Source organism: Centrocercus urophasianus, unplaced genomic scaffold (genome assembly GCF_019232065.1).
Source record: "Centrocercus urophasianus isolate 14NV4802_14NV808 unplaced genomic scaffold, USGS_Curo_1.0 seq_653, whole genome shotgun sequence".
NCBI lineage: Eukaryota > Metazoa > Chordata > Aves > Galliformes > Phasianidae > Centrocercus > Centrocercus urophasianus.
Window position 1 is genome coordinate 38,714 of NW_024885259.1, and position 14,650 is coordinate 53,363.

Genomic DNA, 14,650 nt, shown 5'->3' on the forward strand with positions numbered 1-14,650 from the left:
ACACTTTCCCTGGCTATAGTTTCAATTCATTCCTCTCTGCTACCTCAGCGTAGCCTGAAAGACTGATTTTTTTTTTTTTTTTCCCCCAAGCATTAATTTGCCCAGAACAGTCTGGGAGTAATGTGCTGAGATGGCATACACCATTTGCTTATTGTGTGGGAGTAACAGGAACACTGATAACTTTACCTTCGTTGTCTTTCCAGGATTATGACCTGTGCATCACCTGCTATAACACTAAGAATCATGACCATAAGATGGAGAAATTAGGCCTCGGTCTAGATGATGAGAGCAACAACCAGCAGACTGCAACCACCCAGAGCCCAGGTGACTCCCGCCGCCTGAGCATCCAGCGCTGCATCCAGTCCCTGGTCCACGCCTGCCAGTGCCGTAACGCCAACTGCTCGCTGCCATCCTGCCAGAAGATGAAACGGGTTGTCCAACACACCAAAGGCTGCAAACGCAAAACCAACGGAGGGTGCCCCATCTGCAAGCAACTCATTGCTCTTTGCTGCTACCATGCAAAGCACTGCCAGGAGAACAAGTGCCCAGTGCCCTTCTGCCTCAACATCAAACACAAGCTCCGACAACAGCAGCTTCAGCACCGCCTGCAACAAGCTCAGATGCTCCGAAGGAGGATGGCAAGTATGCAGCGGACCGGTGTGGTGGGCCAGCAGCAGGGGCTGCCCTCACCTACGCCGGCCACCCCGACGACTCCGACAGGCCAGCAGCCCACGACGCCGCAAACTCCCCAGCCCCAGCCTCCACCCCAGCCTGCCTCACAGCCTCAGCCCGCGCCTCCCAACAGCATGCCGCCCTACAGCATGCCGAGAACTCAGCCCCCCGGCGCTGTGTCCCAGGGCAAGGCGGGCGGCCAGGTGACTCCTCCGACTCCACCCCAGCCGCCTCAGCCGCCAGTCCAGGGTCCTCCTCCAGCAGCGGTGGAAATGGCCATGCAGATCCAGAGGGCGGCGGAGACCCAACGACAGATGGCGCAGGTTCAGATTTTCCAAAGGCCGATTCAGCACCAGATGCCCCAGATGCCGCCCATGGGAATGAATCCTCCGCAGATAGCCAGGGGTCCTGGTGGTCACATAGATCAAGGAATGGGGCCGGCGGGGATCCAGCAGCAGCCACCTTGGGTGCAGGGTGGCTTGCCCCAAGCTCAACTGCAGCCGGGAATGCAGAGGCCATCCATGATGTCAGTAGCCCAGCCAGGTCAACCGATGAATATGGCACCTCAGCCAGGAATGGGCCAGGTACCTGGCGCTGCCCAGCCAAAACAGCCACCTCTGCCCCAGGCGGCCTTACAGAACCTACTGCGGACACTCAGGTCTCCCAGCTCACCCATGCAGCAGCAGCAGGTGCTTAACATCCTTCACTCCAATCCTCAGCTGCTGGCTGCTTTCATCAAGCAGCGGGCCGCCAAGTACGCGGGGTCCCAGAACCCCCAGGGGATGCCTGGTCAGCCTGGCATGCCCCAGGGCCAGCCGGGGCTCCAACCGCAGCAGGCCATGCAGGGGCAGCAGGCAGGGGTGCACCCCAACGCAGCCATGCAGAACATGAACCCTATGCAGGGGGGGGTGCAGAGGCCCAGCATGCCACAGCAGCAGCAGCCGCCACAGCAGCCGCAGCAAGCCATGGCTGGGATGAATCCTCAGGCACAGCAGATGAATATGAATCACTCGGGGATGGCTCCTCAGTTCCGAGACCTCCTGATGCGGCGGCACCAGATAATGGAGCAGCAGCGCCAGCAGCAGCAGCAAGGAGTGGGACCGGCGCTGGGGCCAGGGATGGCCAACCACAACCAGTTCCAGCAGCCCCAGGGAGTCGGGTATCCGCAGCAGCAGCAGCAACAGCAGCAGCAGCAACGGATGCAGCATCACATGCAACAGATGCAGCAAGGAAACATGGGACAGATAAGCCAGCTTCCCCAGGCCATGAGTGCAGAGACAGGAGCCAGTTTGCAGCAGGCTTTCCAGCAGAGGCTGCTCCAGCAGCAGATGGGGTCCCCGGCTCAGCCCAATCCTATGAGCCCCCAGCAGCACATGCTGCCCAACCAGGCCCAGTCCCCGCACCTACAGGGTCAGCAGCTCCCTTCGTCGCTCACCAATCAAGTGCGCTCTCCGCAGCCTGTCCCCTCCCCACGGCCCCAGTCCCAGCCCCCCCATTCCAGCCCATCCCCCCGGATGCAGCCTCAGCCTTCTCCGCACCACGTCTCCCCGCAGACCAGCTCCCCACATCCAGGACTGGTAGCTGCACAGGCTAATCCCATGGATCAAGGGCACTTTGCCAGCCCGGACCAGAGTGCAATGCTTTCCCAGCTTGCTAGCAATCCTGGTATGGCAGGCCTCCATGGTACAAGCGCCACAGAACTGGGGCTCAGCTCTGAGAACTCAGACTTGAATTCAAATCTTTCACAGAGTACACTAGACATACACTAGACACATTGTAGCATTTTGGGAGCAAAAAAAAGAAAAAGAAGAAAAAAGAAAAAAGAAAAAAACTTATTTTCTCAAGACTTTTTGTACTGAAGACGAATTTTTTTGAATCTTTCTTAGCTAAAACAACATTTTTCCCTGGACACATCTGAACTCTGCAGCAGTAGTTTGTGGTTTTCAAAGCAAACCAACAACGAACCTGAGGGACAGTAGAGTACAAAGAATATATTTTTGTTATGGCTGGAATCATAACCAGTCCTTTTTCTTGTTTATTTTTTTTTTTTCCTCGTGTGCGTTGGGGAGGTCGGGGGAAGAGGGTGATCTTCTGGCTGTTGGCCAAAGGACGCCCTACTCGTTGCCTCCAATAGGTTTTATTTTTTTTTTTAAATTAATGAAAATATGTAATATTGATAGTTATTATTTACTGAGGCAGATGGTAAACATTTTCCCTATTCTGGTTTTTCTTCGTGTCACCGCAAAAAAAGAAAAATACCACAGTGAAAAAAACGACATCAAAAAAACCACCAGAGGAGAAACTTTTCCTAAAGCCGGAGGACAAAAGGGGTTAATGTTGCTTTAAGAATACATTACATATATAAATATATATATATAAAAGTAAATACCGATCTTTTCCTCTTCGGTTGGAAATATGTCAATTCTTTGAGAAAAAAAAAAAAAAAAATGTAAAAATATTAAATAACTCAGTCCCCTCCTGAAGTCTACTTTTGTCCTCCAAGAATTTTCTATACAAGAGTCTGAGCTTAAAAATAAAAACTTCAAGTATTAAAATTTGTACATGTAGAGAGAAGACGACATTTTTTGCAAATACACAGGGGCAGCTGCCAAATGGATGTAGTATATATATTGTGGTTTCTGTTTTCTTGAAAGAATTTTTTTTTTGTTGTTATTTTTACATCTAACAAAGGAAAAAAAGAAAATAAAAAAAGAGGGTAAGAAACAATTCCGACGGGATGATTTTAACCTGAGAAAAAGTCCCTGGGGTTTCTTCTTTCTGCTTGCTTTCTCTCTCCTCTGCCCTTTTTCCCCACCCTCTTCCCACTTTCTGTAAAACTTGAAAATAGAAAGCAAAAAAAAAAAAAACAAAAACAGAAAAAAAAAAACAACCCTCAAATGTTGTAAATCATGCAATTAAAGTTGATTACTTATAAATACGAACTTTCGATCACTGTATAGACTGTTAAAAATTGATTTCTTATTACCTATTGTTAAATAAACTGTGTGAGACAGACAGCCTGTTTTTAATGATTCCCTGCGCTCCCACCCGTGTCGCTCGTTGAGGAGACGCTGGGGTGGCAGAAGATGTGCTACTTCCGATGTTCGCGGTGTAGAAGTTGGAGAGCTATTTAATGTATATGACTGTTTTAAAGTGCAAATCTATGCTAAGGGGACGTGGAGTAACGAGTAGTCTTATAAATGGACGCTTTTTTTTTTTTGGTACAAGCCTGCATTCGCGTTTGTTCATGGCATGTATTTTACCAAAGAAATGAGGTCTGACCTCCTCAGCTGTGCCGCTCAGCTGTACTGCACCCTGCTCGGCCAGGCTGGGAGCGGCTGACGCTCAAAAGACCTATTTTGCATTTTGAAATGAGAACTATTGTTTGGATATGTGATATTAAAAGATCCTATTTCACTTGGAATATATTGTACAGCTTTTGGCACCGAACTGCGAGCTTGAGAGAGAACCTTGCGTGGGTATTGCGAAGATGCTGCGCTGCAGTAGCTGATGGGTGCCCCGTTAATGCTGCATTGCACCCATCTATGGGCTGTCCACAGGGTGCACGTGGCTGCTTAGCATGGAAAGGCTGAAGTGCTCTTGGTCTCACCTGACAGCAGTGTGTGCAGGCAGCTGCTTCTTATTCAAGTGTGTACCCCTATTTTGGGGATGTCCTGAACAGAAATGCTTTAGCTAAGGAGTGTGTGTTCAGCAAAGCCGGTTGTGTGTGCCATCTGTAACTGTATGCACATACTGTCAACTCCGTGGTGTCAAAGCTGGTGCCGTGCGCTGCCTGAGTGCCATACGTACAGAGTAGCCAGGGAGGGCTTCCCTAAGTACAGCCCTACCCTGTGGGTGTGTATGCCGTGGCTGTGGTGGGATAGTGACTTGTACCTGTGTGTTGTGCACCTGAAGATCTGGATGTGGCCAGAGCACAGCAGGGCTGTTGGCATTGTCCCTGTGTCCGTGAAGCCCAGATAACAACACGAGCAATTTGCCTTCAGGAGATGGCTGGTGGAAGATGATGGAGAGGGGAGCCTGACTGCACAGGAATCTCGGTTAAGAGCCAAACAAAAACCGAGGTCTGTTACAAAGTGGGCAGATGTTCGTGGTTGTTAGAAACTTGGAACAAAAAGCTTGCTATTTAGATACAAGCACAAGGAGGATGATTGATCTTACACAGGAGCATAAGTTGTGAATAGAAAGGTGTACTAGATTGCAAGATGCCTTCAGCTGGCTGGCAGACGGTCCCTGGAAGGCTTTATGGAATGCAGCCCTGTGCTTTGGCGTTCTCCATCAGGCAGTCCTCATTCTGACCATCCCTAAATGCTGAAGTCAGCTCTGCGCCAAGCCCATTACTGCCCTCCTCTGCAGTGGAAGGTACTGACTGCTGCTGATCCACTGAAGCAAACAGAAGCCCCAATGGTGAATACCCAGGGCAGCAAGATGGGATGTTTTAGGTCTCTGTTCTCCATTTCAACCGTGGCAAGCTTTCTTCTTTTCACCCAAACAAAGCCTAGTTTTACTTTCAGCCCTGGGGCCTCCCAAGATGTAGTACAAATAAAAATCCTTTTGACCACACAGGCATTAGTGAAGTATAAAATGTACCCAGCTTACTGGCCTGTGTTATGATATTTGTATGTCCCAACTTAGAGGTTTGAATGAAAGCTGAATTGCAGTTGCATTGCTGCACCAACAGATGCTGACCTACTGACTGTATCTGTTCTGCCTCAAGAACTCTCCTCTTGTCAGGAGGCCACACAGCTCCTACACTCATGGCTATTGCAACCTGAGCTGTCAAGATGTGCTCCTGGTCTCCTCTGTAGATCTGCGGGTGAAACAGGACACATCTTCCCAGTGCCTAAAGTGGCAATCTTACAGCCTCGTTTATCATGGGAGTCTCCATTTTTCAAGCTGATGGGCACTAGCATCAGTAAAGATGAGTGGATGAGTGATTCAGGTTCTTGAGTTGTAAAATCACCAAGATTGGGAAAGACCTCCCAGATCATGCAGTCCAACCACCCACCTACCACCAGTGTTTCCCACTAAACTATGGTCCAAAGTACAATATCTAAATGATTCTTGAACATCCTCAGAGATGGTAACTCAACCACCTCGCTGGACAGCCCATTCCACCACTAGAATACTCTTTCACAGAAAAATTTTTTCTAATACCCAACATGATTTTTTAATGAACGATGGCAGACTGCCCCATACAGTACCTCAGTTGGATGCACCTGCAGTCCTAGAAGCTTGACTACCCTATATTCTTCTACAAATGGACCCTGAGCTTGTTTGGAGATTCTAGCAAGGGAACACAGCTACCATATACCCTTGAGCAATGAATGGGATGTCTCCGTCAGGGAAAGTCATCATCTTTCACTAAGTAAGCAGCTTTGGGAGGGATGTGCATGGAATAGTGGGGAAGAAGGAGATACCTAACAAGCCAGCCAGATCAGCCTTAGCAATCAATGGGGTGAAAGATGTCACAGCCAGTTCACCCTCACATCTGTGAAACTCCAGGAAAGTGATGTGACTGGTGTGTGGCAGTTGTGCCTGTCTCGGGGCCTTACCATAAAGAAGTTCTTCTGCATGTTAGTACGGTAAGTTTTAAGCCAATGCTCCTCGTGCTATCGCTGAACACCGTCAGGAAGAGCCTGGCCTCATCCATATGCCTCCCATCTCCCTCAAGATCATAGAATCATAGCATGGCCTGGGTTGAAAAGGACCTTGAAGATCACATAGCTTCAGGCCTCCTGCTTTGGGCAGGGTGCCAACCAGCAGACCAGGCTGCCCAGAGCCACATCCAGCCTGGCCTTGAATGCCTCCAGGGATGGGGCATCCACAGCCTCCTTGGGCAGCCTGTTCCAGTGTGTCACCACCCTTTGTGTGAAAAACTTCCTCCTAATATCTAACCTAAATCTCCTTTGTCTTAGTTGAAAACCACCCCCCTTTATCCTATCATATCCACCCATGTCAAATGTTGTTCCCTCTCCTGTTGATATGCTCCATTCAAGAGCTGGAAGGGCACAGTGAGGTCTCTTCAGAGCCTTCTCTTCTCCAGCTAAACAAGCCCAGTCTCCTCAACCTTTCCTCGTAGGAGATGTGTTCCAGTCCTCTGATCATCTTAGCGGCCCTCCTCGGGACCTGCTAGAAGAGCTCTGCATATTTCTTGTGCTGGGGGCCCCAGGCCTTGGATGCAGTACTCCAGATGGGGCCTCGCAAGAGCTGAGTAGAGGAGGACTACCATCTCTCTTTCCTTGCTGGCCTCCCCTGTTTTAATGCAGTCCAGCATATAGTCGCTTACGGGTTTCAAGCACATCATGCTTGCTCATATCCAACTTCTCATCCACCAGGACTCCCAGAATATTCACAAGCATTTGTGTGATCCCCCCTCAGCCCTCCTCTCCCCAGGATGAACAGACTCAGCTCCCACCATGTCTCATGTGTGATTGCCATGACATCACACCCCTGGAAGCACGCACACATCTCTAGTTCTGCCTGTTTATTCCCCACGCAGCGTGCATTGCTATACAGGCACTGTAGGGAAGCAGAGGGTGCAGGAAGCTCTAGAGGGAAGCAGGAAGGTTTAAGCCAGGCTCTTGGCAATGTTGTCTTCCCTGAGGAGTCCTCACAAGATCCTACTGCACAACTGGAGGTTTCTCTCCACAGTTCACTTAGAAGACATCATTCCCAGGCCCTTCTCTGTTACAAGTGACATGCGGAATCAAAGTCTATCTCCACAGAGCAGTCATAATGCAGGCATGTGCACTCAGCACTGCGCACCTATGCTGGATGCAGGGGGGTATTGCCTCCTAGCCTGCGTACGGGAGGTCAAGAAAGGCACATGCTTAAAGAGCAAGCTGCTCACATATGCGTTGGATGTCCAAGAAAAGGTTGTTTTATTGCAGCGAGTCCCCAGAATGATTGACATTTTTCCCCGCCCTGAGTCTCAGTTCTTTGATGCATGGGAGGCATTGCTCCCTGGTCAGCTGGTGGTCTTTCTGATGAAGGCTGTTGTCTTCCTGGCTGTGTACTCTTTGACCTGGGTGGATGGTTGACCTTGGAGGATGCTTGCCTGGCTCTGAATGGTCCTCTTATCAGCATCAACTTCATCCACCAATCCTCTGCTTCTTTGCTAATTTGTGGTTTACTGCCCAGCCTGCTGCCTTGCATTCCAGACATGGGATAGCTAACAGTGTTATTTGGAGAAACAGGAGACTCGCTGTCCGCACTAACTCTCTAGGTCTGTATAAAAGCATCTCTTACCGGCAGCGAAAACCTGGCTTAGAAAGCTCAGATCTGGAGCTGCCAATTCAGCACCTCATGAAGGCATACAACTTCCAACCTAACTCATTTTCCTCATTTCACAAGGAACTCTAATCCATTCCTCCATCCAATGTGGTTTAATCAATCTAGCCACCTTGCTTTCCAGAACACCTTGGCCCCAACTGCTCACTTGTGTTCCATCTCATGCCCACACACCCGGCCAAGATCAAGGTACACAAAAACTTGATCCCAACACCATCCCAGTAATCAGCCAATAATTTACCACCTCTATTCTCCTCCTTCCTTCTGCGACCCAGCCTCCAGTCAGAAGGACAGAAAAGGACACTCCTGCTGCTCCCAAGCCCTTTAGTGTCTTTCCATGGGATGCAAAGTCTCTTTCTGATATTCGGCCATTTCCTCACGGCAGCCTCCCATGACCCTACTTGGATGACAATCAGCAGATGGTGGTGTTCTTGTTTGATCAGATGCCGTGGAGTCTCCTTAACATCTCTGACACGTGCCCCTAGTGGACAGCAGAGCTCTGTGGAGAGGTTGTCGGGCAGCAGATGGGGGCCTCAGTGCCTCCCGGCATGGAGTCCCCAGTCACTAAGACAACGCCGGGCAACGGTGCCCAGCAGCTGCTCCCTGGCAGGGGCTCTCCATCACCTGCTGAGGTCATTCCCTGCGTCAGCATGGAACCGGAACCCCAGAGCCGATTGCGTCACACAAACGTGCTGTGTTTGAGGGCCTGCAGGGTTGCCCTGGGGACCTGCCTGCTCCCCAGCCCGGGGCGCATCATTCATTCTCTGTGAGGTGACACTGCAGTGTGGTGTCACAGTGGCTGCGTCATCCACCCTTGTGGAGCGGTGGGAGCGGTGGCTCAGTCCGCTTGTGGGACCCGCAGGAAGTGGAACCAGAGAGAGCTTTGCGTCTACCTGGAGGCATCCTGCTATCATGGAGAGGCTGAGAGCCCTTCGAGGTGAGTCCCTCCACCTCTCTGGACACCACGACGCTGCCCGAGCACACGTGTGCCTCCAGTGTCTGTTTAGGACGTGCCAGCAGCACTGTCCTCGCTCTGCCCAGTGCAGCTGCCCACCGTGGCTTCCCCAGCACCCCAGCAAGGGGAAAGCTCCCTCCCCTGCCCCCGCCAACCACTCATACCCCTGCGCTGTGGGGCTGGAGGAGCGTTTTCCCCCCAGAGCTGGCCGGGTGCTCGGCCCTGGCTCCAAGCAACACCTGCAGCAGCTGCTCTGCTCTTTCCTTCCAGGTCTCTTTGCTTGTGTGGGCTGCGTGCCCAGACGGACGCGTCGCAGGGAGAGAAGCAGGGTGTCAAGCCCTGCCCCTACCTGCGCCGCGACCTTACTGCTTCAGCGCCTGCAAGATCAGGAGGTGAGTTGGGGGCATCCAACCAGCAACCCTTGCCCTCCTGGCCCAGGGCCACGCTCCCGTGGCTGCCAGGCCCGGCAGCACATCCACAGAGCGATGGGTGGCAGCGGGCAAAGCGAGCGTGACTGATGCTTGTCCCCAGGGTGACCGAGCGCAGGCGTACTGTGAGCTGGAGAGCGCCCTGTGCCAAGACAGCAGCCGCCCGCCGTGCGGAGTGGTGAACCGGCTGCTGGCAGAGGTGTCCCGGGACCTGACGGCAGCCCAGGTGAGGGCTCCCTCCCAAAGGCAAAGGGAACCGCCTGCCCACGCTGCTGTTCTGCTGGCGGATGGTGGTGGCTTAGCTCTTCCAAGGGCCTCAGGCAGTCTCCTGGGCCGCGTGTCACCAGTGACTCTCTTCCAGGGCGTGACCAGCAATGTGAGCACAGCTGCCAGCAATGTCCTGGTGGCTCTGGCTCGGACGCACTTCACCTTGGTGATGGCTGAGCTCCAGAGCCACCTGAAGGCCACGGGGGACATGTGCAAGGAGTTGGTGCTCATCACCCTGAGCAAACTCTTCAGCACCTATGGTAGAGTACCCTCAACCTCCTGACATCTAGAACAAGCGGGAAAGGGCTCTCTGCCCTCCGCGTGTGATCTGCATTCAGCTGGGGGATGCAGGGCTGCAGCCCCTCCTCCCTCGCTGCCAGGACTCTGACTGTGGCCCTCTCCTTCCTCTCTGCAGCTCCACAGTGCATCCCCTTTGTGTGGCTGATGCTGGCAGGCCTGCGCAGTGTGGTGGGCCAGGTGAAGAGTGGCCAGATCCTGCGCATCGCTTGTGCTGGTGAGTGCTGGCCCCACAGCAGGGGGCCTCAGGACAGCCCTTGCACCTCACCCTGCTGCAGACTCTCACAGGCTCCCTTTTCCCTCACTCCCTTTTTCAAAAAAATATTAGTATTACTGTACAAGTATTTTGTCATGTTTTTTCAGTTGTGAAACAGTGGCTGGATGGCGTGAAGATTCACTTGTCCGCAGGAATGCAATGCCCCTGGCCTGCCATGGAGAAAGAGCAGATCTACGAAAACCTTCGTGAGCTGCTCTTCTCCGTCATGTGGAACTGGCAGGACTGCCAGGAGGAACAGGTGAGCACTGCTGCATTCCCAGCCCAGGAAGGCAGCAGGGGCACCCGTGTCGGCAGCTCTGTCTGTGCCCAGTGGGCTGAGAGCTGAGGGGTGATGAGAGGGAGTGGGCTGGCTCTGCAAAGGGCCCTGAAGTGGCTCTGTGCCAGGGAGCAGCTGCATGTCACAGCATTGTGGCAGGAAGAGCTGGGGATGAGGGTATGGGGAAAAGCTGCCTGCCCTCCAGAGCGAGCCCATCTCCTGCTGGGCGTGGGGGTGTGGGGAAGGGGAAGGGAAAGAGAAAGAGAAAGAGAAGGCCCTCTGTGTAGGAAGGGCAGGCCTTCAGTCTTTGATACCGAGCCTCTGCCATCCTCTCCAGGACAAACAGGCCGTCCTTGGGGCTGTGGCTGCCATGCTGGAGGTTCTCCTGCAAGAGGAGCGGCACCAAGAGCACGTCTGGGAGCAGCTCCTCTGGCTCGTTCACCCGTGTCAGGAGATCCAAGACACCTGCAGGGTGGCCAAGGTGAGGCGTTGTGCAGGGCTCAGGGTGGACGTGGGGCCCGTGCAAGTGCCACGAGGGCTCAGGGGGACGCAGGGAGGAGGTGGGGAGCCCTTGGAGAAAGAAGGGATGGGTGTTCAAGGGAGGTCTGAGGCTTCCTGAGCTCTTCAGTCAAAGAAGGAATGGCCTGGACAAGAGCCAGGAGGGAGCCAAGACTCACAGGGGCTCATCTCCTGGGGATGGGAGACTTTGTCACCACCACCTGGGTGGTGGGGCTCTGAGTGCCTGAGGAGCTGTGTGCTAACAACTGGGGGGGCCACAGCCAGTTGCATCTGATGGGGGAGAAGTGGGCTGCTGGGTGGGAAATGCCTGCACATGATGCCCAAACACGGCTCGATTGAGAGCAGAGAGACTCTCTTGGTGCTGCTGGGTGGTGGGGGATAAACAAGAACGCCTGTGCAGGAGCTTCTCCCTGCAGAGAAACAATTGGGAAACAGTTTCTGCACTCGCAAGTGGCTAGATGTGGCTTCATCCCTTTCTTCCTCTCCTGGTTTCTTGCAGAGCCTCACAGTCTTCCTGGAGGCCTTAGGGGGCACTGCGTCAGTCATTCCAAGGGACAAGTTTCAGGACGTCACCAGCGCCGTGTTCTACCAGGTAAGGGGAGCCTGTCCTTGGCCCACAGCAGTTTCCCTCTTGGCTAAGTCTCAGGAGGACTGCAAAGCTCCGAGCCCCTGAAGAAGGCGGCTCAGCCTTAGCTCCTGCATGCTCAAGGCTGCTCCAGAGCTGTGCATGTACTCCCGGGGATGCTGTGGGGCGGGCTGGGTTTTGTCTGCCTGTCCTCTTCCCGAGAGTGCCCAGGGAGACGAGAGCGGGCAGCACAGTGTCTTTCCCGTCCTCAGTGCTGATGTGATTGTATCAAATGGACCTTGTTCCCACAGCTCTATGACGACAGCAAGCAGCACAGCGAGGCTGATCGCGCACAGCTGACCCACTGCATCATGCTGCAGGGTAAGGAGAGGAGCCTTGGCCATGCTTGGCTGTGGCCTGGCCAAAACCTCTCTCACAAAGCTCAGGAATGGGTGTGAGGTTCTTGCTAACATAGCGTGGGATTTCCTCCCTGCAGCCCGGCTCTGCCCAGAGGAAATGATCCTGTTTCTGCAGTCGCAGCTGGGCGATGACTGGGAGCGTGGATGCGCGGCAGCCCTGGGTCTGCTGGGTGCTCTGGCTCGCTCTGATGGTCAGTACCACGGGTTGCTCAGTACCACGCCTTGGGACTGCCAGGGCTCCCTTCTGCCATCTGCGTTGTGGCTCCGCTCATGCTTCTGTGCATCTCTTGCAGAGCCCATGATGACAGAGAAGCTGCCCCAGGTCGTCGAGGCTGTGCAGCGTCTGTGCAGCGACCCCAGCATCCGGGTGAGCTGGTTTGGGAAAGGAAAGGGCTGTTGGGGTGGTGATGCTGCTGCCAGCACAGGCAGGGCTGGGGTGACTAGAGAGCTGCTGGGGCATTGGCCACACGGTCATGATGGCTCCTGTGGGGAGAGCAGGCAGAGTGGAGCGGGCAGGTCCCTGTGCTGTGCCTGGAAAGCGCACAGCCTGGTGCTAAGGCCTGGCCCTCACCTCAGAAGCCAAAGCTTCTCCTCTGCTCTTGATTCTCTGCTCATGCCCAAAGGGCTGCCCTGATGAGCAGCTGGCTTCCCTTTGCCTTCTGACCAGGAAAATCACACCCATAATTGACCCCTTGCAGGTGAGGACGGCTGTTCTTTATTTCATCAAGGATCTGCTCAGTTCTAACACCTGGAGCTGCTCAGCCTGGGATGTGGTGGGGCACATCTTCAGGGAGTTCAGCCGTGCCACAGCAAGAAGGGTAAGGACAGTGGGCAGCATCTTCTGGTGGAAGACCCGTGCTGCTCGGAGGGTGGCACAGAAGCACTGCTGGGGCCACACCTGAGCCTCCTGAGAACTGAGCGTAACCAGTGTTTCAATACAACTGTCGTGCAGGCAGCCGGAGACCTTTCTGCCCAGGAAGCCCAGGAAGAAGGAGCTCTCCAGGAGCTGTGCATGGACATCCTGGGATCACTGGATGTCTCTGTGAGAGGGATGTCCAAAGTAAGTCACGCTCTGCCCTGCTGCTGCTCCCTGCCCTTGCACCGCGTCTTCCTCGTCCCATTCCAAGACCCCAGCTCTCTCCTCCAATGTGCTCTGAAGCACACAGGACTCGGGGAAATTCACAGAGTCCTCTTCCTCTCTGAGCAGAGGCAGGAATGCTGACCTGCTCAACTGCCTCGTTCCCTACAGCTCCTGTGGCCACGGCTGCTGTTGTTTGTGGTGCCAGCGCAGTACACAGGCATGCTGATCCCAGTCTCCCGCTGTGTCTGTGCCCTGGCTGAGAAAGAGGAGCTGACAGGACGGCCGATAGAACACCTGGATCCCCATTTTGTCAGCTCCATGTTTCAAGGTAGGAGCAAAAACTCCCCCAGGGAGCTCTGCTGACCTGTGGTAGCACCCAGAAGGGACAGGAGAGATGTGCGTGGCTGGGCACGCAGTGTCTTGGAGTCTTACTCAGCACTTTTTTCTCTTTGCAGGCCCACTGCTGACGCCCCACATACTGCTGGCACGACTGCTGGTGAGTACATGCTCCAGAGCCCGGTGCCACGAGCAGCCAGGAGGAAGCAGCGTGGCCATGGGCAAAGCTGTTGGCTGCTCCTTGCCTGCCAGAGAAGAGCCAAGCTGCTTCCTTTTTGGGGGGAAGCCGTTGCTCTTGCTGCAGAAGTGACCCTTCTCCTTGCTCTCACTCAGGTGGTGGCAGGCAGCCCTGTTGCAGGCAGCCAACTCCAAGCGGCTGCCTTACTGCTGATGAAAAACCTCCACAGCAGGTTCCACAGAGCTGTGGGGGCCATGTGGGCTACTGAGATCCCCCTGCTGCTGCAGTGCCTTGAAGGTAAAGTACTGGTGGGGAGGAAAAGGCAGAGGCAGGGAAGGGAAGGGAAGGGGGTGAGTGAAAATGCAGCTCTGCAGAGTGGCAGAGGGGAAGCACTGCCTGCAGCCCAGTGCTGCGCTGTCTCCATTCCTGCGAGTCAGCTCTGAGGCCCAGGGACCTATGCCCCTGGGGATCTGCCCATTGCAGGACAGGGATGGGCCCTTCACATCCCCTCAGACAGCAGCCTTGGAGCACTTAGTTCCCTGTTCCTGTGGGGACAGTGTTTGTGGGGAGGGACAGGTCACTGTGGAGGGGGTGCGGGTCCCAGCTCGGCTGCGTCAAGTGCCCAGGCCAAGCCAGGTTTGCAGCAGCTCTTCTGTGCCTTGATCCCAAGTCAGGGTCTTTGTCTTCCTATTGCTGTGCAGGGAAAGATGAGAGCTTCCCGGACACTGCCGAGTTTGAGCGCCGTCTGCTAAAGGTACAGCATTGCCGGGAGGCGCGGTGCAGAGGAGTGCTTGCCTGCCCCAAGTAGCCCCGCTCCCACGTGAGCCGCTGTGGGACAGGAGCAGCCTCTCAAGCGCTGCTGCGGAGCGGCCGCACGCCTTTGTGGCGCTGCGTCTTCCGCTCTGTCCCAAGCCCAGGGGGGTCTCAGCAGAAGAGGGCGGGTGGCTTTAACGGAGGGAACGCTGGGGGAGCTGGGAGAGGGACTGTTCTTCCTGACACCTCTCCCTAGAGGGCTGCAGCAACTTGGGAGTGAGGGAAGAGGCAAAGGGCAAGGGAACATTGTCTTCTCCTGTTCTGCAACAGTTCCTG

General features: G+C 54.2%; 2 protein-coding genes across 2 annotated transcripts in view; both read left to right on the forward strand.

The window, feature by feature from the left end:
- Window positions 1–3,689, forward strand: part of LOC122170268 (histone acetyltransferase p300-like) — a 36,269-nt gene extending 32,580 nt beyond the window's left edge. Inside the window, exon 29 of the mRNA XM_042836978.1 lies at window positions 204–3,689. Coding sequence (XP_042692912.1) covers window positions 204–2,441 — 2,238 coding nt within the window. The 3' untranslated portion in view covers window positions 2,442–3,689. The remainder of the gene's footprint in view (window positions 1–203) is intronic.
- Window positions 3,690–8,531: 4,842 nt separating this feature from the next.
- LOC122170269 (maestro heat-like repeat-containing protein family member 2B) lies at window positions 8,532–14,369 on the forward strand. Its single transcript, XM_042836979.1, has 18 exons — window positions 8,532–8,679; window positions 8,780–8,920; window positions 9,209–9,330; window positions 9,470–9,592; window positions 9,728–9,893; window positions 10,049–10,147; window positions 10,294–10,445; window positions 10,801–10,944; window positions 11,482–11,574; window positions 11,859–11,928; window positions 12,044–12,157; window positions 12,260–12,333; window positions 12,665–12,784; window positions 12,919–13,026; window positions 13,216–13,375; window positions 13,503–13,543; window positions 13,717–13,858; window positions 14,263–14,369. The coding sequence occupies exons 1-18, from the start codon at window positions 8,532–8,534 to the stop codon at window positions 14,367–14,369; spliced, it is 2,124 nt and encodes a 707-aa protein (XP_042692913.1).
- Window positions 14,370–14,650: the final 281 nt, after the last annotated feature.